At 54.9% G+C, this 19,961-nt stretch overlaps 1 protein-coding gene across 1 annotated transcript in view; it reads left to right on the plus strand.

Annotated features, from left to right (window-relative positions):
• PTPRU (protein tyrosine phosphatase receptor type U) overlaps positions 1-19,961 on the plus strand; it is a 58,841-nt gene that overhangs the window by 11,191 nt on the left and 27,689 nt on the right. The window contains exons 2-10 of the mRNA XM_083879234.1: positions 5,866-5,994; positions 11,542-11,813; positions 11,926-12,007; positions 12,676-12,791; positions 12,977-13,151; positions 14,202-14,495; positions 15,062-15,370; positions 18,636-18,745; positions 19,052-19,253. Coding sequence (XP_083735360.1) covers positions 5,866-5,994; positions 11,542-11,813; positions 11,926-12,007; positions 12,676-12,791; positions 12,977-13,151; positions 14,202-14,495; positions 15,062-15,370; positions 18,636-18,745; positions 19,052-19,253 — 1,689 coding nt within the window. The remainder of the gene's footprint in view (positions 1-5,865; positions 5,995-11,541; positions 11,814-11,925; positions 12,008-12,675; positions 12,792-12,976; positions 13,152-14,201; positions 14,496-15,061; positions 15,371-18,635; positions 18,746-19,051; positions 19,254-19,961) is intronic.

A 19,961-nucleotide genomic window follows, 5' to 3' on the forward strand; every position in this document is an offset into this window, starting at 1 on the left:
TGTTTACACATTAGCTTCTCTGGCTAATAGACAAGGCTTCAAGTTTGAAAATTGATGTTTCTTACAGCTTGAGCAAATTATTTTTCTATTAAATACAATATTTAAAATGATTCGGAGAACCAAAACAAACTACTGGTGAGAATTCTAACGGTGCTGCTTTCCATATCCTTCCAACCAGCTTTTATTGGGGCTGAGAAATCAGCGATGATGTTTCTTTTAAAAGTTTCTCTTTGGCAGAAGTGTGGGGGGAGCAGAGGGGCAGGGTGGGGGTTTGTCATCATCTCTGGGGTGTGAGGAAGAAACACTTTGGGGTGCCCCAGGCCCTCTCTGCATGTGCCAAGTGCAGCTGTGGAGGGATTAACTCCCCTTTGGGCTGGGAGAGGTTTTCCCAGTGAAATCCTGGGGTGTTTGGGATGGGATATGGAGCTGCCATTGTACCAGCTCTAAATTAACATTGGGGAGCTCTAAATTAACCAATAACTGCTTTGGCTCCCTGGAGTCCCCATGGGGATCCAACCTTTGGTGGGGGCCCTGGTTGGTGTGAGATGTTGGGGTGCTGCCTCACAGGACCCTCTCCCTGTCTGGATTTTCCCACTGAGCTGGGAAAATCGAGTGCCAAGAAAAATCAAGAAAAATCAAGAAAAAAAATCAAGAAAAATCAAGAAAAAAATCAAGACAAAAATCAAGAAAAATCAAGAAAAAAATCAAGACAAAAATCAAGAAAAATCAAGAAAAAAATCAAGACAAAAATCAAGAAAAATCAAGAAAAAAATCAAGAAAAAAATCAAGAAAAAAATCAAGAAAAATCAAGAAAAATCAAGAAAATCCTCAGTGCCGAACAGCCCCTGTAACATCCCACTCCCAGGAATCTGAGCCCCCTGCAGATGGGAATGATCCCAGATCCCTTTAACCGTGCCCAGGAACCTGTGGGGTGCCGTGCACAGGATCTCACTGGCTGAGGAGTGGATCTAATTTTAGGTGGAGTTGCAGGACGTGCTCGCTGTCCCCCGTGTCTGCTGGCACCCTGAGGGAAGCGGCTCCCAGCGTTTCCTTCCCGGGGCACGTTCCCGTGGGAGTGTGCCAAGGAAACACCTTGAAATAGCAGCTGGGATCTGGGAGGTGGAAGGGAAGGCTGGCTCTGCTCCGGGGGAAGGGATGGCACCTTGCTGGGAGCTGTGGTGCTGTATCCCAGCACACCCAGCTCCCTGGGCTCTCTGCCATCCTCGGGGTGATCCCGGGCTGTTGTTGGTGTTCTGGGACTTCACCACGTCCCCTCTGTGCTCTGGTTTCCCCCTTTGCAGGAGCTCATTGATCTTATATCCCGCGTGAAGGGTTTCATCCTTTGGTGCAAACAAAGAGCGTCTTCCTCACGTGTGTTTAACAGGAGAGATTTTGGGTGTGATACTTTGGGGGGGTGCAGCTGCAAAGCCTCTGCCTCCATCCCTTCCCCTGGGAGGCAGAGGATCATTCCCTCTGGGTTTGATGGCAGGAGAGCTCTGCTCACCCCCGGACACATCTCGGTGTGGGGTCACTCTGCAGGGTGTTTGCACTTGGCTGCCAGGGCAGTGTGTCCTGTGGGGTTCCTCAATCCCCCCCATTTCCTGCTGGGGGTACTTTGGGTGAAGGGCTGGAGCTGCTGGAAAAGGCCTGGAATAAAAATTTTTATCTTGACTCTCAAAGATGACCGGTGTTATCTCCCCTGGCTGGGGCCTGTGCCTTGCTGTGCCTTGTGCTCCCGAGATGCTGCACCCCAGAGGTGACCATGGGGCTGATCCAGTCCTGGCTAAGCCAGAGCAGGAGCAAAATGGGATTTTCCCATCAGGACTGTGTGTCCTGGGGCCCTGCACTGTATTTTTTATCTCTGGGGAAGCAGCACTTCTTAAAGTTTTGGTATGAACCCATTTTTCAAAACCCCTGTCCCCGTTTTGGGGACATTATTGGTGTGTGGTTCCCATCAGATGATGCCCTAGAGGGTCTTGAGTGGGGGAGAGCACGATTCCTGCTTTCCTGGTGGTGCTGGGCTGTGATCCCAATCCTGGATGGTGCTGGGCTGTGGTCCCAATCCTGCAATTCCTGGTGGTGCTGGGCTGTGCTCCCAATCCTGGTGGTGCTGGGCTGTGATCCCAATCCTGGTGGTCCTGGGCTGCCCTTTGGCCCAGGAGGCTCCTCAAGGCTGCTCAAGGAGAGGCAGGAGAAGCCGTGGATCAAGTCCCCTGGTGCAGGAGGTTAAACAGGAAAGGTTTAAGTGTGTAATTAACTTTGAGCAGCGAAGACTCTGTGGATGAAAGAGCGCGGGGTGGGCAGTGGGCAGGCAGCCACGCTCCTCAGTGGCCACGGGGAATTAATGAGATGCTGTCCTTTGTACTCGGCTCTTTGGTCTTTCTTTTCCTCCCTCTTCCTTGTGAATCGCTGGTCCCTCCCCTGCCCAGATTTCCTCCTCTCCATCCCCCTGGAGGGGGGTGCTGGGTGGCAGTGCTGCTCTTCTCCTTGGTGAATCCATTAAACCACCCACTTTTCTTTCTTTTTAAGAAAATTTAGTCCATCTGGTGTTTAACCCCCGTGTTGGTGCCTCTGCTCTCTCAGCGTGCCCTGGTGCTGCAGTGGGGATGCTAAACCTGCTGGCAGGCTCCCTGGAAAACCCCCCAAGCCACCTTTTTTTGCTTTCTTTCGAACAATTTTGCTTCATCTGGTGTTTAAACTCCACATTTGTGCCTGTCTCTCTGCTTCCTTCCACCTGGGCAGGTGGTGGGTCCATGGGGGTGGCAGCAGCACCTGCAGGAGGCTGTGCAGCACCATCCCCATCTCCTCAGCAAACCTCTCAAACCACCTCCTTTTTCTTTATTTTTTTTTAAAAAATTCTGGTCCATCTGGTGTTAAACCCCCGTGTTGGTGCTCAGACCTGTCTCCCCTCTGCCCAGGAAGGCTGTGGGGTGTTTTGTGTGGGGTGTTTAACAGGGCACATCTCACCCTTGGCACGGGCTGTGCCTTGTACATGGGGCAGGCTCTGTGTTTGGGGTGGTGTGGGCAGCTTTGGGGGGTTCAGGCCGTGTCTGGGACACCTCCCACCCCTGGGGCAGCCCCCCAGCCCCCTGTGGTATTTTTACCTGCTGTCACGTTGGGATCACACCTCCTGCACACTCTCCTGCACCTCCGCGCCTGGAGCTGCTGTAACCGTGGCCTGGAGCCAGCTCAGGGAACTTGGGGGCCCCTCGGTTTGTTTTTAGGGCTGATCAACACCCAGAGCAGCCTCACCCAACTCCTACAGTGCCTGTCCTGCTGCCCCTGGGATGGAATCACCCTCCCACTGCTGCAGGGGGGTGTTTTGGGTTGCAGCCTCCCCGCCCTCCTTGCGAAGGTTGTGATGAAACATTAAATATTTGCAGATTGCTCTGGGTTTCCCCTCTCTGGCTTTCCACAGCAGCCTCCAGCCGCACCTTGTGCAGTCGGGCTGTTGGCATTTAATTGCTCAGGTGTTAATTTTATGCCCCTAATCCTGTGATGAGGAAGGGAGAACCTGCTGGAGGTCCAGCCTCTCCCAGCCCTGTCCTTGGCTGGGGAGGGATGGTGCCAGGAGCATCCCATAACTCACGGAAACCATGAAACCCTTTGGCTTTTTTCCCCGCGTGTGTACAAATCATGGATAAATTAGTCAGGGAAATGGAGTGGCCAGTGGAACTGCCTTCGTTCTGTGCCGGGGATGGGAGGGAGGCTCGTGCTGGGAAAAGCCACGGCCATAAACCTGTCCGAAGGCGGGAGATGGATCAGCTCGGCCGGCACAATATCTGCCCTGTAATTGCATTTTAAACTTCTGGAGCCCAGGCTCTCGTGGGTGGCTGAGGATGCAGCCGTGGGGTGGTGCAGCCATGGGTTGAGTGGCTCCATCAGGGGTTGATAGCAGGGGGATTTGGATGGGGGGCTGCAGTCCAGGAGAAGGATCAGGATAAATATCTCATGATGTTTCCATCAGCTGGGAATAGTTTATTGGGGGTGAAGGAATCACTTTTCCCTGGGAAATGGGGCTCTGCCAGCCTGAAACATTGTTTGTCTCTGCTCTGGTTTCTCAGGCCAAAAAATAATCCCTCAAGAACAAATTCCTGCCTCCCAGAATATCCCTCTCAGCAGATCTTGGAAAGAAACACTCGGTCTTGTTTTTTTTTTTTTTTTCCTTCTCTTAAATCACTTGGCACTTATTCTCCGACACTGTTTTATTTTGAAATTTACTTTATTTTCCCCTTCCTTCCTGGAAAAAAATTTTGACAGATTTGTGCTTTTTCCCCTCCCGTTAGAAAGTGCAGCCAAGTTCCAGGCTCTAAAAGGCGACACGTCTGGTGGTGGGAGCTGAGGACCAGGGGCTGCGGGGGCGCATCCGCACGTGGGCCGGGCAGACGCTCCATTTCGGGAAGGGCTTTGAGAAAGCTGTGATGTCTCTGTGCCTCCAGACATATGAATAGGAAAGAATATGCTTTAACTTTTTTTTTTTATTTTTTTTTTTTTTTTTTAAAAAAAAAAAAGAAGTTTCTTGTGTCTCCGAGAAAGAGAGGGGGGAAAAATAAAACCAGTTGGCGACACAGCCAGAATGTGCCCTCCTCGTGCTTTAAAAAAAAACACCACTTTTTTTTTTTTTTTTTTTTTTTTTTTTTTTTTTTTTTTTTTTGCAAAAGGGCGAAAAAAGCCACGAATGTCTTGTTATATGTGACAGAGATGGGGATTGAAATTTCCTGGGCATCTTATGGGCTTTTTTCCCGGTGTTTGGACTCGTGTTTGACTAAGTGTTGCATCCGAGCATCCCTGAGCGCAGGGGAGCACAGCCCGTGCTGGCAGCCAGGCCATTAACCGCCAAATCCCCGGGCGGCGGGGGGAGTTACTGATGTAATTCGCGATAAAATAGGAAGAAAACAGTGGAAATAATCCCTTGGCCCGGCTCTGTTTTCCTGCCAGCCCATTAGGGGATATTTGCCTTTGTTCATTCCGCTTGCTCAGGGCTTCCTGGGGCTTGCTCAGGCCTTCCCTCGTCAGCCCAGGGCCCGTTAATTAGTGCTGTGCCCCATCCCTGTAATCGTGGGTTTAATGGGACAATGGGGCAGTGTGAACCACCAGTGGCCCCACGGCAAAGCTGGACTGAGCTCCGGGCTGGGATGGATGTGGGGTGATGGGAGGGATGGATGGGGCAGCTGGAAACTGGGGCAGGGCTGAGATGTGGGATGGGGAGGGGGCTGGATGGGGGATGGGGAGGGGGCTGGATGTGGGATGGGGAGGGGGCTGGATGTGGGATCAGGGGGCTCTCATCTCTCTGTGTCGCCTCCCGTGGGAACAAACGGCCTTTTGGCATTTGCTTCACTTCTCTGTGCCCAGCAGAGCGTGCTGAGGGCCAGGGGGGTGCAGTGTAAACACCCTCAGACCCCCAGGAGATGAATCTGTGATAAAACATAACTGCCACAAGGGCCCAGCTGTGCTCAGGGCGGTTGGAGGTCCTGGCTCAGAGCTGCCACGCTCATCAGGCCACGGAGAGACTCCCGAGAGCCCAATGCACAGGTGGAGGGTTGGGGTCAAGGCAGGAGTTTTGTGTGGCCAAAGTGCTGTTTCCTGGGGGAAACACTTTGTTTTACCAATGCTCAATAACCAAAGCTGGGAGCTGCACCTGCTCCTGCTGCTGGACTCTCCCCAGGACCTGAGACGTGTCTCTGGTGGGGCTGCACAGGAGCTGAGGGGCCCTGGCAGCCCCCAGGACCAGACCCCTGCCCAGGGTGCCCTTGGGGGATGCCTGGAGCCCCCCAGCATTGCAGGGGTGTCACACCATCCTGGTGGGGGTTTGGGGAGGAGGCAGCCCCTCTGGGGGCTCAGGGGCTGACGGGTGTGTCCCCACAGCTGGCTGCACCTTCGAGGAGGACAGTGACCCCAACCAGTGCGAGTTCAGCCAGGGCGAGGACGATGACTTCGACTGGGAGCTGCTCCGCAGTTACCTGCTGCCCCACCTGACTCCTGACCTGCCTCACGGTGAGTCCGGGGTCCCCCCGTGTCCCTGGGGGTCCCTGCCCTGCCCGTGTGTCCTTTACCCCAGGGCTGGGCTGTGTGGCTCCTCCTGGTTTAATTTCTGCAGTGTTTTAGGCTTGGCTTCTCCCTGGTTACGTGGGAAATGGGAAAAACTCTCCCTATTTACATGGGAAATGGGGAAAAAAAGTGTTTCTGGCTGTGTGGGGAAGGGCTTGTGGGTCTAAGGCATCTCCAAGGTCTTGGGGATGGTAAGGAAGAAAATAAAAATGGACTTTTAAAAATATCATTGGTTTTAAACCATTTTTTTTTTGTTATTTTCTGGGCCCGTGTCCTCTCCAGTGGCCAGGCTGGGGGAGCAGGGCCAGCCAGGCACTCCCCTCTCCCTGAGGATGGTTGGGCACCATCCTGGCTGCATCTGGGGGCTCTGCTCATCCCCTGCTCTGCTGTGACCCCCTCGAGTCTTCCCTGACCCCATTTGCTCAGTGAGGCTCACTGGGCTTTGGATGCTCTTTGTTTTTGGGACTGCTGGCTCCTGCCTGACCCTGCAGGCCAAATCCTGTGCTGAGGATGGACAGAGATGGAGAGTGTGTTTAGAGCTCATCAGTAAAAATAACATTTTCTGTTCATTAAAATATTACCTGCTCTACAGGAAACTCTTCACTGTCCCGTCCTGCTTGATGTGGCTTTTCCCCTCCATTAACTCTCCTCTGCCATTCCCTTTCCCCATCACCTTTCCCTTCCATCCTGGCGTGTGCTGGATGAGGGCAAACAACCCTCAGAGATCTGCTGACAGGTCCCTGCTCCTCCCTTGGTTATTTTCCCAAGTATTTGCTTCAAACTGAGCTGTCCTAATTGGTGCGTGTCCAGAGGGGGGTTTCCTGGGGAAAGCAGAGCTGGGGGTTGAGGTGGTTCGTGATGGAGAGTCTGAAACCTGTAATTAATTGAGTTTTCTGCTCAATATTCAGCTGTAATTTAAAATCTACAGTGAATTGCCCGAGTTTAAAGCCTGGGGGCCTGCAGGGGGTGGAGGGTTGGGTGGAACGGGGGTTCTCTCCCTGCTTGGGGAAGGAAAGTGGGTCAGCAGGAGATGGGGGGCTTAAAGAAAGGCAAAGAGTTTGAGGAATAAACTCCAGGATTGGTGGGGAAAGCTCAGGTTGTGAGCTCAGGCTGGGTGGTGTGGACACTGCAGTGTCACCCTGGGGAGGGGATGATTCTCCCTGTAGCTGCCCTAAGACCACACAGACTCTGTTTGCTCGTGGTCCTGGGGCACCAGGGGTGTGCAGGCACCTCGCACCACCCTTGGGTGGTTTTACCCATTTTGGGTGGGGGGTTTCCATGAGGCTCCTGCAGCCCCACCACTCCCCTGGTCCTGGCAGCACCTCGGGGGATCAGAGGGATCTCACAGCGCCAGGGCCTCTCCAGGGAGCACTTTCCAAAGGAGTCTCGTGGTCTCGGATTAAAACGAGTTTTTATTGGAGATCAGCCAGTTTCAAGGAGTGTAGGATTTATTGGAGCAGCGCTGGCTGCTGGCCACCTGCTGCTACCTTCCCATCCCACTCTCCTCTTGCTTTCTTGTTTGGTTTGGACCGAACATCCTTTCCCTTGACTTGTCTCTCTTTCACCTGAAGATGACAGACTGGTTTCTCCCACGTTGCAATCGTGATTATTTTTTTTTTTTTTCCATTTCTTTATTGTTCCTTTATTGTATACTTTAATTGTATCTTTAAAGGAGCAGCTGCAGGGAGCTGGGTAAGGCAGGTGTGAACCTGCAGTCCCAGACTGGATTGGGTTGGAAGGGACCTTAAAACTGATCCAGTTCCATTCCCTGCCATGGGCAGGGACACCTTCCCCAGTTCCAGGCTGCTCCAAGCCCTGTCCAGCCTGGCCTTGGGCACTGCCAGGGATCCAGGGGCAGCCCCAGCTGCTCTGGGCAACCTGTGCCAGGGCCTCCCCACCTCCCAGAGAGGAATTCCTGCCCAATCTCCCATCCAGCCCTGCCCTCTGGCAGTGGGAGCCATTCCCTGTTGTCCTGTCCCTCCCTGCCTTGTCCCAAGTCCCTCCCCAGCTTTCCTGGAGTCTCTTTTGACACTTAAATAGGCTCTAAGGTCCCTCACTCAAAATATTAAAGCAACGTATTTGTGGGTGTTTTTTTTTCCTTCAAATGTGCTTTTTCTTAGATTTTCCTTCCAGATTCACTGACATAGGAAACCCCCTATTCATGGGAGTTTCTTGGCGCACGGAGCTGCTGTGTCTCTGCACAGCCCTGTCCCTGCCCTGGGGGCACTGAACTGTTTTCCCCACCCTGAGGAGCTCTGATGTTCTTCCCATCCCATCCAGGGAGATGCTCCAGCCCCACTTCCCAATCAGCCCCTGCTGCACATCCACGAACCCCTGGAACAATGAAGCCTGATTGTTTGCTCCCATTGGAGTGGCTGCAGCGTGCCCAAGGACCCCCCGAGGTGGTGGGAGATCAGCCCTTGGTGCTGGGGCTGCCTCAGGAGAGGCTCAGCATAGAACTGGGGAGTGGTGCCCTGATCCCTGACGTGGATTTCTGACACGGAGAAGGATCCAGCACAAGTCAGCTTTGTCCCCCAGTTGCATTTCCCGGGGACAGATGCTGCAGGGCTCAGAGCTGGTCCCCTGGCACCTCCTGCCTGGCAGTGCTGCCCTCTCCCTGTCACCCTGCTGCCTTCCCTGCCTTCTAACAGCTCTTGGAAGGTTTTCTTTATTTTTATCTCTCAGAGATCTTGTAGGAGGAAAAACTCACTGAGACAGGGAAGCAGGGGGTGTGGGATCTTCCCTGGGTGTTTGGGTTTTCCCTGGAGGGATGCAGTGGCAGGCAGGACCCAGGGGATGGGAAGAGCTGCCCCTTCCCATTGGGCAAGAGGGGCTTCAACTGCCCTTGGGAACTTCCAGGGATGGGGCAGCCACAGCTTCTCCTCACAGGGAACAACCCCTCCCCAATATCTCCTCCGACCCTGCCCTCTGGCAGTTTAAAGTTCCTCTTCTTCTCTTTATTTTTATAAAAGAAACCCAACCCACACCTTGGGCTTCAGGCTAATGCCAGATATTTACAGCAGAGGAGGATAAAAATAACACAAAAGCGAGGGGTTGGAACCTGCTTTTTCCAATGCTGCAACAGCAGGGAGGAAAATTAAGAGGGGAAACAGTGTGTGTGGGAAGCCCTGGCCAAGGAGGGATGCTCAGGTGCATCCCTGCTCCCAGGTGACCTCATGGGCATCCTCTGTCTTTTAAAATAACTCGACATCAACTGGTTTAATTTTAGCCTTGGCCTCTTTATTTTGGTCCTGTGGCTTTTTGTTTGTGAAGGGAGGGCAGAGGATTGTTAAGGAGAGCCCGTTCATTAATGAGGTGGCTTTTGGGAGATGTCCCCTGGCGTGGGGTGGGTCAATGGTCTCTCTCCACTCTGCCTTTGCCTGGACCAAATGGGGCTGATCTCATTAGAGCAGAAGTAATTTTGCTGGGGGAAACGAGAGGAGAAGAAAGAGGAGCATGGACAGAGTAGCTTCCCCTCAGTGGGTGAAACGAGCTGTGCTGGACTCCGAGGAAATAATTGTCATCGTTTTATTTCACCCTGAGTAGCCACCCCAAGGGGCTGGCAGGGCCAGGCAGCCAGCACGGGCCAGTGAGGTGGTGAAAATTTCCCTTTTGGGGATTTCTTTCCCTTGTTCCAGCTCCTGTTCCTGAGGAATGCACTGGGAGATGTGTGCAGTGCTGGCACCGTGTCACCCCAGCTGGTGCTGTCACCCCCAGGGGGGTTTGGGGTCCTTGCAGGGGCAGGTCCCAAACTCTGGGGCAGTAGATGGGTGCCCCCTGTGACCCCAGGTGTTTTAGGGGGGTAGATGGGTGCCCTCCACAATTCCCCTTCACCTTCCTCAGGCTTTTCTTGGAGCAGCTCAGTGGGAGTTGATGGGAGGAAAAGTGCCTGAGTTTAGAATTAATTAATAACAAAGCACTGACTGTCAGGAAAACAATGGTAGGCTCGAATAAATGGCCCAGCTTTGTTACTTACAGTTTCTGCTGGTATTAAAATGGAGATTAAAAATCCCCTTTCCTTTGGTGAGGGGGAGGATTTGGTGGGGCAGCTTCACATCCATCCTGTGTGCCAGCCTTGGGCTGTGATTGGCACCTCTGGGGGCTGCCAGGAGGGGCTGGGACTCCTGCATCCCCCTCCTGCCTCCAGACTGCCTGGGCTGGAGCACGCAGGACAGGGAGTGATGCTGCCTTTGGGATCCCCTTTGGGACTGTCATCCTGCCTGCCCTATAAGTGCAGCTTCAAGGCTGTGCTGGGGCTGCTGGTTTTGCTGCTGGTGGTGTTGGGTGGTGGGAGGTGGGATCCCAAAGCTGCTGTTGGTGAGGCAGATCTGGGAGTGACATCCCCAAGAGCTGGGATGCTGTTGCTGCTCGTTAAGCCAAAGAGGTTTTCCCCCTGTGAGTGCCTGCTGAGCACAGTTTAAATGTGGTGACAACTGTGTGGTAAATGACACGAGGAGCTGGAGTGGAGCTAAACAGCTGGGGCCCTGCTGGGGAGGGGGATTGAGGCAGCCAAAGCTGTGAGAGTTAGAGGAGGGTGACACCAGATCCTCTCCTGACCCCGGTGCCTGGGGAGGCAGCAGCTCTGATCCTCCCCTCCCCATCCAGCAGCCTGTCCCACTGCAGTGTCCTGCTGCTGCCCAAAAGATCTGCCCCAGACTCCATCCCGGGTCCCTCCTGCCCTGCACATCCTCACTGGGCATGGACCAGTGCCCCGGGGACATGGGAATGGCCCCACATCCTCCACCTTCTCTGTGCCTGCTGGCAAAGCTCAGGAGAGGTGGAACAGGGGGATTAGAATCACAGAATCTCCTTAGTTGGGAGGGACCCACAGGGATCACTGAGTCCAACCCCAGGCCCTGCCAAGACCCCCCAAGAATCCCCCCTGGGCACCCCTGGAGCAGGATGGAACATCCATGGAACATCCTGAGCTGGAATATCCACAGGGATCACTGATCCAGCTCCTGCAGCCCAACAATCCCCCCTGGGCACCCCTGGAGCTCAATCCCAAAGGCTCCTGGAGCTGTGGCAGCCTCGGGGCCGTGCCCATTCCCTGGGGAGCCTGGGCAGTGCCTGAACCCTCTGGGGGAAGAGCCTTTCCCTGCTCTGCAGCCTCAGCCTGCCCTGGCCCAGCTCCAGCCCTGCCCTGGCTCCTGTCCCAGGGAGCAGAGATCGGAGCTGCAGCTCCTGCTGAGCTCTGCTGGCAGTGTCCTCTGCTCCAGCTGAGCACCCCAAGTGCTGTCCTCATTCCCCTCCTGTGTGGCCCCTCCAGACCCTTTACCACTCTTGTAGTTACTCCACTCTCTCCCCCGTCTCCCCCCTGCCAACCCAAACCATTACATGATTCTACAAGGTGTCTAAAATCAAACACAACCCTCAGGCCAGTTTTAATCATCACTATCACATAACGTGGAGCTGTCTTTAAATCCCAGAGGTGACTAAAACTTCAGTTGCCTACAAAGGTCTCTCTGTTTTTTCACCATCAATGATCCACAGGCTCCTACCTGATGGTGAACTCCTCTCAGCACACCCCGGGCCAGAAAGCTCACCTGCTCCTGCAGGCGCTGAGCGAGAACGACACGCACTGCCTGCAGTTCAGCTACTTCATGTTCAGCCGTGACGGGCACAGCCCCGGCACGCTCAGCGCCTACGTCCGCGTCACCGGGGCCCCGGTGGGCAGCGCCGTCTGGAACGCGTCCGGCTCGCACGGCCGCCAGTGGCACCAGGCTGAGCTGGCTGTCAGCCTCTTCTGGCCCAATGAGTACCAGGTGAGGCCCAGCAGACCCTCCCTAACCCCAGCCTGGACCCCCTGGCCGTGGGTGACCCCCTGGCCGTGGGTGACCCCCTGGCCCTGGGTGACCCCCTGTTTGGTGCCCCCAGGTGCTCTTCGAGGCGGTGGTTTCCAGCGAGCGCAGAGGGTACCTGGGCCTGGATGATATTTTGCTCCTGAATTATCCGTGCTGTGAGTGCCGTGGGATGGGCCCTGAGGGGGGGGATGCTGGTGGGGTGAGCAGCAGGGCTTGGAGGTGGTGTCCGTTGGGATGGTCCTGGGGAGAGCAGAGGGTGTAATGCCAGATTGCAGCCTTGCTGGCACCTGGTGTCCTGGTGTTACCTGGGCTGGTGGAGCTCCATCTCCTGGGCACCCCTGAGGCTCCTTTTTTGCATCTCCATCCCTATCCCCACCACCTCCAACATTGCTTTAGTTTTTATAAAATCTTGCAATAGCACAGACTGAACACAAGTGTCCCCATCAAGAGGGGCTACCTGGGCTGGTGGGGACCCGAAATCCCAGACAGTCCCAACATGTTGGCTCTTGGCATCACCCTCTATTTCTTCTGGGCTGCCCCCTCTATCAATCCCATACCCTGCATCTGGCAGGAGCACTGCTGTGTGCTGGAGGGAAAGGCTCATCCCTCCCTGGGACACTGGCCCGTTCTGTGGGGACAGGAACACACGCCTCACCCAGAGCCAGGCTGGGAGGGTGGGCACTGGGGCTGTCCATAACTGGCTCAGCTCTGACACCCTGGCTGCATTTATGGATGTGGATGGATTTTTTTGCAGCAGTGCTGCAGTGGGTCTCCTGCTGTGGGGCTCAGGTCCTTCCTCACCTCTCTCTTTGTCCCTCGGCAGCGAAAGCGCCTCATTTCTCCCGCCTCGGTGACGTGGAGGTGAATGCGGGACAAAACGCCACCTTCCAGTGCGTGGCTGCTGGCAAGGCTGCCGAGGCCGAGCGCTTCCTCATGCAGGTGAGGGACGGTGGTGGTGAAACCAGCCCCACACGCAGCTTTCCTGTGAGAGAAATCCCTGCTGGGCATGGCAGAAAAGAGCAATCCCCCTGCTTCTAAGCAGGCATCATTTGGGGGGACAACCCTGGTGGCCCCAGCGGTGCCACGTCACCCCTCGTGTGACACCAGGCGTGTCCTTTGGGCAGAGGCAGAGCGGCGAGGTGGTCCCGGCTGCCTCGGTGAAGCACATCAGCCACCGGCGCTTCCTGGCCACCTTCCAGCTGGACGGGGTGTCCAAGGCGGAGCAGGACCTGTACCGCTGCGTCACCCAGTCTGCCCGCGGCGCCGGCGTCTCCAACTTCGCCGAGCTCATCGTCAAAGGTGGGTCAGCTGCCCTCGCCTGCTGTATCTTAAGGGCCTGGTAACCCTGCTTCACCTCCACAGGGAAGGGTGAGCCCGTGGGGGCTGCTGTCCCTGCAGGGTTGGTGGCTGAGAGATGTCCCCAGTGGTGTCCCCAGCCCCCAGCATCTTGCCCTTGCCCACTCTGGGTCATGGATGGGCTGCTCCTGTTCCACTGTGTGCAGAGGAAGGTGGGACACTGGGATTGCAGTTTCACACTGTGGACTGTGCAGCATAAAACCAGAAACTCCCTTTCCTGGTGGCCTTAGATCGTTTATTTCTGATTGCAGTAGGTGGGAATTAATTAATTATGGTGAAACTGTGCAGCACCACGCTGGGCTGTGTGACTTATAAAGATAATTAAGGTTTGATCAGAGGAAATCCTATTGCAGCCGTTAAAACCTTCTGAAAGTGATGGAGGGCACAGACTGAAGTTTGAAGACTGGGTGATGCCTTCCTGTAGTTGGGTAACTCACACTTCCCCTGGGTGGGGAATGTGAGTTTGTTCCATGCTCTGCAGCACAAATCCCATAATGGTTTGGGTTGGAAGGTTAAAACTCGTGCAGTCCCACCCCCTGCCATGGGCAGGGACACCTCCCACTTGACCAGGTCGCACAGAGCCCTCTCCAGCCTGGCCTTAGACACTTCCAGGAATGCGGCAGCCACACCTTCTGTGGGCACCCTGTGCCATGGTCTACCCATCCTCACAGGGAAGAATCTTTTCCTGATATCTAATCTAAACCTACTCTCTGTCAGAGTGAAGCTGTTCCCCCTTGTCCTGTCATTACACACTCCTGTAAAAAGTCCCTCTCCATCTCTTCTGTAGCCCCTTCAGATACTGGAAGGCCACAGTTAGGTCACTCCAGAGGTTCTCTTCTCCAGCCTGAGTGGTGGGTTGGAGTGGGAAGAGACACTGGAAATGTGTCATCTGCAGCCTGTAAACAATAAAACAAAACTATGGCACCTGTGGCTGTGCCAGCGCTGTCCTGGCTCTGGGGATGCTCCACCTGCCCCTTCTGCGCTCTCTTCCAGAGCCCCCCACCCCTATTGCCCCACCCCAGCTGCTCCGGGCCGGCTCCACCTACCTCATCATCCAGCTCAACACCAACTCCATCATCGGCGACGGCCCCATCGTGCGCAAGGAGATCGAGTACCGCATGACCTCGGGGCCCTGGTCGGAGGTGCACGCTGTCAACATGCAGACCTACAAGCTCTGGCACCTGGACCCTGACACGGAGTACGAGATCAGCGTCCTGCTCACCCGGCCCGGCGAGGGGGGCACTGGCAAACCGGGGCCGCCCCTCATCAGCCGCACCAAGTGTGCAGGTGGGTCCTGTGGCATCCCTGGGGGAGCTCTCCTGGCACCCTGAGCCCCCTCCCCTTCCTCTGCTGGGGAGAGGAGCTAACCCAAGGCACCCGTGTGTCTGTGTGTGCTGTTGGCAGAGGCATCCCCTCGTCAACTTCTCCGTTCACTCCAATTAGAGCTGATTAAACTCCCTCCCACTGATGGCACTTGGTCCCTCTTGTCTCAAGGGCCTCATTTGGCTTGATGACAGCACGAGGGCTCCTGTGGTGCAGGCACCTTTCTCTGGCTGTCTGGGTCTGCTTGTGGGGCTGGTACCCTGCTTCACCTCCACAGGGAAGGGTGAACCTGTGGAGGCTGCTGTCCCTGCAGGGTTGGTGGCTGAGAGATGTCCCCAGTGGTGTCCCCAGCCCTGTCTGCAGGGCAGCAGCATCCTGTGCCGGGGCTGGTCCCAGTCCTGCAATTGGGGTTGCTCTCTGCACTTGTCCCTTTTGTCCCTGTGCTGTACAAGGGTTTACCCTGATAGGACACATCAATCCATGAGATGTTTGCCTCCACGCTCACCTCTCCCCATCTCGCTTCCCCCCAGAGCCCATGCGAGCCCCCAAAGGCTTGGCTTTCTCCGAAATCCAGTCCAGACAGCTGACCCTGCAGTGGGAGCCCTTGGGCTACAACCTGACCCGCTGCCACACCTACACCGTGTCCCTGTGCTACCGCTACTTCCTGGGCAGCGGCCACAACCAGACCTTCCAGGAGTGTGTGAAGATGGAGCGCAACGCCAACCGCTACACCATCAAAAACCTGCTGCCCTACAAGAACATCCACGTCAAGCTCATCCTCTCCAACCCCGAGGGGCGCAAGGAGGGCAAGGAGGTGATATTCCAGACAGATGAGGATGGTGAGTCTGCTCTGGGAGGTGCATCATCCCCAGAATTGGAACTGGGGTGTTTCCTGTGGCACCTGTGCATCCCTGGCCCATGGGCGTGATGGGAATATCCCCTGAGCTAACAGGGAAGTGAAAAGGATCTCACAGGCCCAGAGCTGTGCAAGAGGAGATGAAGGAAAGGGGCAGTGATGGTGTTTGGGGAAGGGAGATGCCTGGGGGATTAGGAGGCTGGGGGCTGGATGGGGATGTCACTGTGGACACACTGCCCTCATCCTTGGAGTGGAATTTTCCCCACGGCTGGTGCAATGGAGGGTGTGGGGGTTGGCTCACACTCAGCTTCTCTCAGCACGAGTCATCCTCACTCACCCGTTACCGGGAGCCAAAGCCTGGCAGCCATAACAGCAATTAAAACAATTAATGCTCTGCGCTCAGGTAGCACCTTTGATCTGCTTGGTTGCCGATGGAATCAGCACTGCTGCGTTTCTGGGAAAGTGCTGTTTACCCGAGCAAGGTGCAGCTTTTCTTGGCTTCCCTGGTGCTCCTCCACGGTGAAGTTTGCTCTTGGGTGGGTTTGGGTTTGTGTAGAGAGCTCTGCAGTGATAAGGCCTCAGCTTCTGGCAGCAGCTTTGCTCCTGTTTTCCCTGTTGTGGCTGTGCCCTCTTCTGGGTTCCCTGTCACCCTCGAGGGAGGACATCCCTGATGGACACTCCAGTGTTAATCCAGGACTTCTTGCTCTGGGAATCTCTTGCTCTGTCGAGCCTTTCCCTGAGGATCTGCTCATGCTGAGGCTCCTGGAGAGGTCTCCCAGGTCTGGTTTCACCTGCTCCTCGCCCTGACTGCAGCAGGCCATCAGCAGTGCCCGAGTCACTCTGGGCTCTGTAGGTCCCGTGGATTTGGCAGAAGGTACAGCACAGAGCTCACTCCGTGTGCCCAGTGCCACCCACCAGTGACAGCCACATCCAGGGCTGGCCTCTCCCACTGCTGGGGCTGAGGGTGGCTGGAGTATCCCTGGCTCTCAACGGAGTTGTCTGTTAAGCAAGAATGAAATTAATCTCCAAAGCGCTTTTTAACATCAAGAATTGGCAATTAAAGTGAAGGAACTGGTGATTGCGAAGGACTGAGCTGGTTCCAGAGCTGTGGAGGACCCCTGAGGAGAAGCCTGCCATGGAATTCCCCTGCACAGGACTTGCTGTTATGTGTGCAATGCTCACTCCTGTCTCCCAGGCTGGAAAGCAAAACCTGAAGAGCTGGAGCAGAGCTGAAAGTGTCTCCAGGTCCTTTTTCATCTTCGAAGGCTAAATCCAGCACTTTCCACATCCCCAGCCCTGAGCCTGCCCCAGCAGGGGCACCCAGCTCCACCCTGTCATGGTTTATTTTCCAGCTATAATTGCTCCAGTTGTTCTCACTGGGCTGTGACTGCTCCAGCCGTTTGCTTATGGAATATTAATACAGGAGCTCCAGATGTCTTTTTGCTATACAATAATCACTCCAGCTGTTTTTCCCTGTGCCTCAATTAACTGGAGCTGGTGGCTTCCCCCTTGGATTGAACTTGAGGCTGTGTCTACATTTGGTCTCATGGATCTATGGATATCCTCCTATGGATATGTGGCAGATATTCCTCACGTGTCTGGCCCAGCCTGCCTGGGAGGACGATGAGCTTTGAGCTCCTAGAACTGCAGGATGAGCTGCTGCCCGTGCAAGTAAACCAAGGTGTCAAAGGCTCATTAATGATGGGACTCTTAATTGTGGCTTGTTTTGGCAAAAGCATCACCTGGCTCTGCTGTTGGGGTGCAAAGATGCAGCTCCCCATCCCGAGTGGTAAACCCTGGGTTTGGGCTGGAAAATCCAAGTGACTGGGCCCAACCCAGGCTGTTGTTTACAGCATCCCTCTTGGACCTGGGCAAAGCTGTGCTGGGTGTGTGGGCAGGACCCTGAGGAAAGGGTGCTGTGTCCATGGGTCGTCCAGCTGGTGTTTCCGTGCCCCTTTTGGATCCAGGTGACCCACGGCTGGAGACCTAATTCTGCGTGTGCATGAAATGATGAAACTCAATCCCAGGGACCTGTGGAAGTAGCCCTGTAGTGTGATGGTGCTGCGGGAAGTCAGTTCTCCCCTCTGCAGGCGAGGTGCAAGCCAGGATAAATATATATAATTCCATAAATAAATGTGTGTGTGCAAATATGGATAGCAGAGGGGTATGTGCATACCTGGGAGCTGTTGTGTGCATCCTCTGCCTCTCTCAGCCTGGGATGGAAGCACGACACCTGTACTTACATATGTGAATATATAGGTATTATAATATTAAAGTAATATATAAATTATCCTATAGAAATAACAATGATACAACATATAATAACAGAAAATAAGATGTAATTGTCTATATAATGCAGGCTATATATAATAATAGAAAATAACATATAATTATATATAGTGTAGGTTCTGTATATTAAAAACCAATCTCTGTAGGTACACACTTTCCTGCCCTACAGGTTTCTGTAATTCTTCCCGAATTTAATAAGTGCCTGTGTACACGTGTAGGACACAGTGCCTCTGATTAAATTAACTTGTAAATCAGGTGGAAACCCTGCGTTTGCACGGTGGGAAGCGCGGGAGGTGATCCCTCTCTCCCAGCCCGTAATTACACCCGAACAAAAGCTGTGGAAAAAAAACCAATCAGAGAGAAGAGCTGCTGTCCCCTGCAAGGTTTGGGAGTAGGGGATGCTGCTGGTGCCTTCCCTCGCTGACCGCCTCGGGTGGAGGAATCTGTCACAAGGGAGCGGATATTGATCCTGGCGCCGCTGATTGCCATCAGTGATTACAGTTATTATTGTCGCGGTGTTAATTAGAGGGGAGACCAGGCCACGAAGAGCCTGTGTGCCTGTGAGGATGTTGCTGCTCGCTGGCGCTGTCTCCACAGGATGCTAATGGCTCCAGGGTGGAAAAGGGAATTTATTTCTTTTTGTCGTGCTGCAAAGCTCGGGCACCTGCGCTGCTGGTGGTGCCTGGGCTGAGGTGCTGGAAGTGGTGCTTCTGGTGTTTGTGCTGGTGTGGTTCCCCCTCTCATGGCAAAGTGTCACCAGAGGGTCCAGGAGCATCAATGATGCTCCCTGAGGAGCCACCAGCCCTGTCTGGTTGGCCCATGCTGGTTATGGGTGACACGGCAGAGGAAATGTGGTGGCTCAGTCACTGCCACAGCCCCCCAGAGGAGCTCTCCTGGAGGATTTCTCCTCACAGACTGGTTTCCAGCTGCATCCAAGCACATCTTCTTTCCTTCCCCAGTGCCTGGCGGCATTGCCTCCGAGTCCCTCACCTTCACCCCGCTGGAGGACATGATATTCCTTAAGTGGGAGGAACCGGTGGAGCCCAACGGCCTCATCACACAGTATGAGGTACGTCCTGGCGCTGTGACACCTGGGGGACAGGGGAGGGTCCTGTTGAGGGGTGTGCTGGAGGGGCCTGGAACAACCTCTGCTGTTGGCCACGGGGATTAGAGGCAGCAGCTGCTACCCCTGAGCTCTTTGGCTTTTCCAGTGTACCTTCACTTTTGTTTCACCTCAAAAAGTCCCCGGCTGCCTCCCGGCTGCCCTGCGACTGTCTCCTCCTCTGAATTAATTGCTTTAATCCCTTCTCCACCTGAATCTGGGCTCTGTCCCCTCTCCTGTGGCCACGGGTGATGCTGTGCCCTGTCCCTGTAGATCAGCTACCAGAGCATTGAGTCCTCAGACCCCGCGGTGAATGTGCCGGGCCCGCGGCGCACGGTGTCCAAGCTGCGCAACGAGACCTACCACGTCTTCTCCAACCTCCACCCCGGCACCACCTACCTGTTCTCGGTGCGCGCCCGCACGGGCAAGGGCTTCGGGCAGACAGCGCTCACCGAGATCACCACCAACATCTCTGGTAGGTGCCACCCCTCCATTCCTGCTGCTGGGGCTTCACCTGCACTCAGGTGTCCTACCACACTCAGGTGGTGTGGAGCCTCTGGCTCACTCCCATGGTTTTGGTGACTGGGAGTGGTTTGGTCATAGAAAGATGCTCTTGGTGGTGGCAGCTGTGCTGTGAGTCCCCACACTGGTGGGTCCCTGTCTGGGGAGTCTGGCCAGCCCAGTGCTGGTGGCTGGTGCTGTCTGAGCTCTCGGAGCAAGGGATTAATTTGCCTTTGTTAATAGGCTGTGCAGAACTCGGGGCTCTTTGCTCATGTCCGTGGCAGTGCATTAACTGCAGCAGTTGGGCTGAGTGTGAATGGGGGCACTGGGACAAAGCAGCTCAAGCTGGACCCCAGTGGAGTCCCCAGTGCTGGTTTGGGGACCACAAGGCTATGCTGGGCACGAGGGGGGTCCCCCACCTTGGTCAAGGATGCTGCTAGGCTGGCTCAGGTGTGCTTCTGCCCTGGGGTGGGGGGAGCTCACACTGCCAGTGATTCTGAGTGGTTTTGTTCTTGGGCACATCTCAAAACTGGAGCATTTGGGCCCTGCTGAGGTTGCATCCCACTCTTGGTTCCTTCCCCTCTGCCAGATTGGTGTTGGTAACCTCCTTTGTGCAGGTTACCTCCTCTCTCAACTCCCTGGAGAGGTTCTTTACTTTATTTGCAATAATTCATATTACACC

Source organism: Zosterops lateralis, assembly GCF_965231275.1.
Source record: "Zosterops lateralis genome assembly, chromosome: 28".
NCBI classification, from domain to species: Eukaryota; Metazoa; Chordata; class Aves; order Passeriformes; family Zosteropidae; genus Zosterops; species Zosterops lateralis.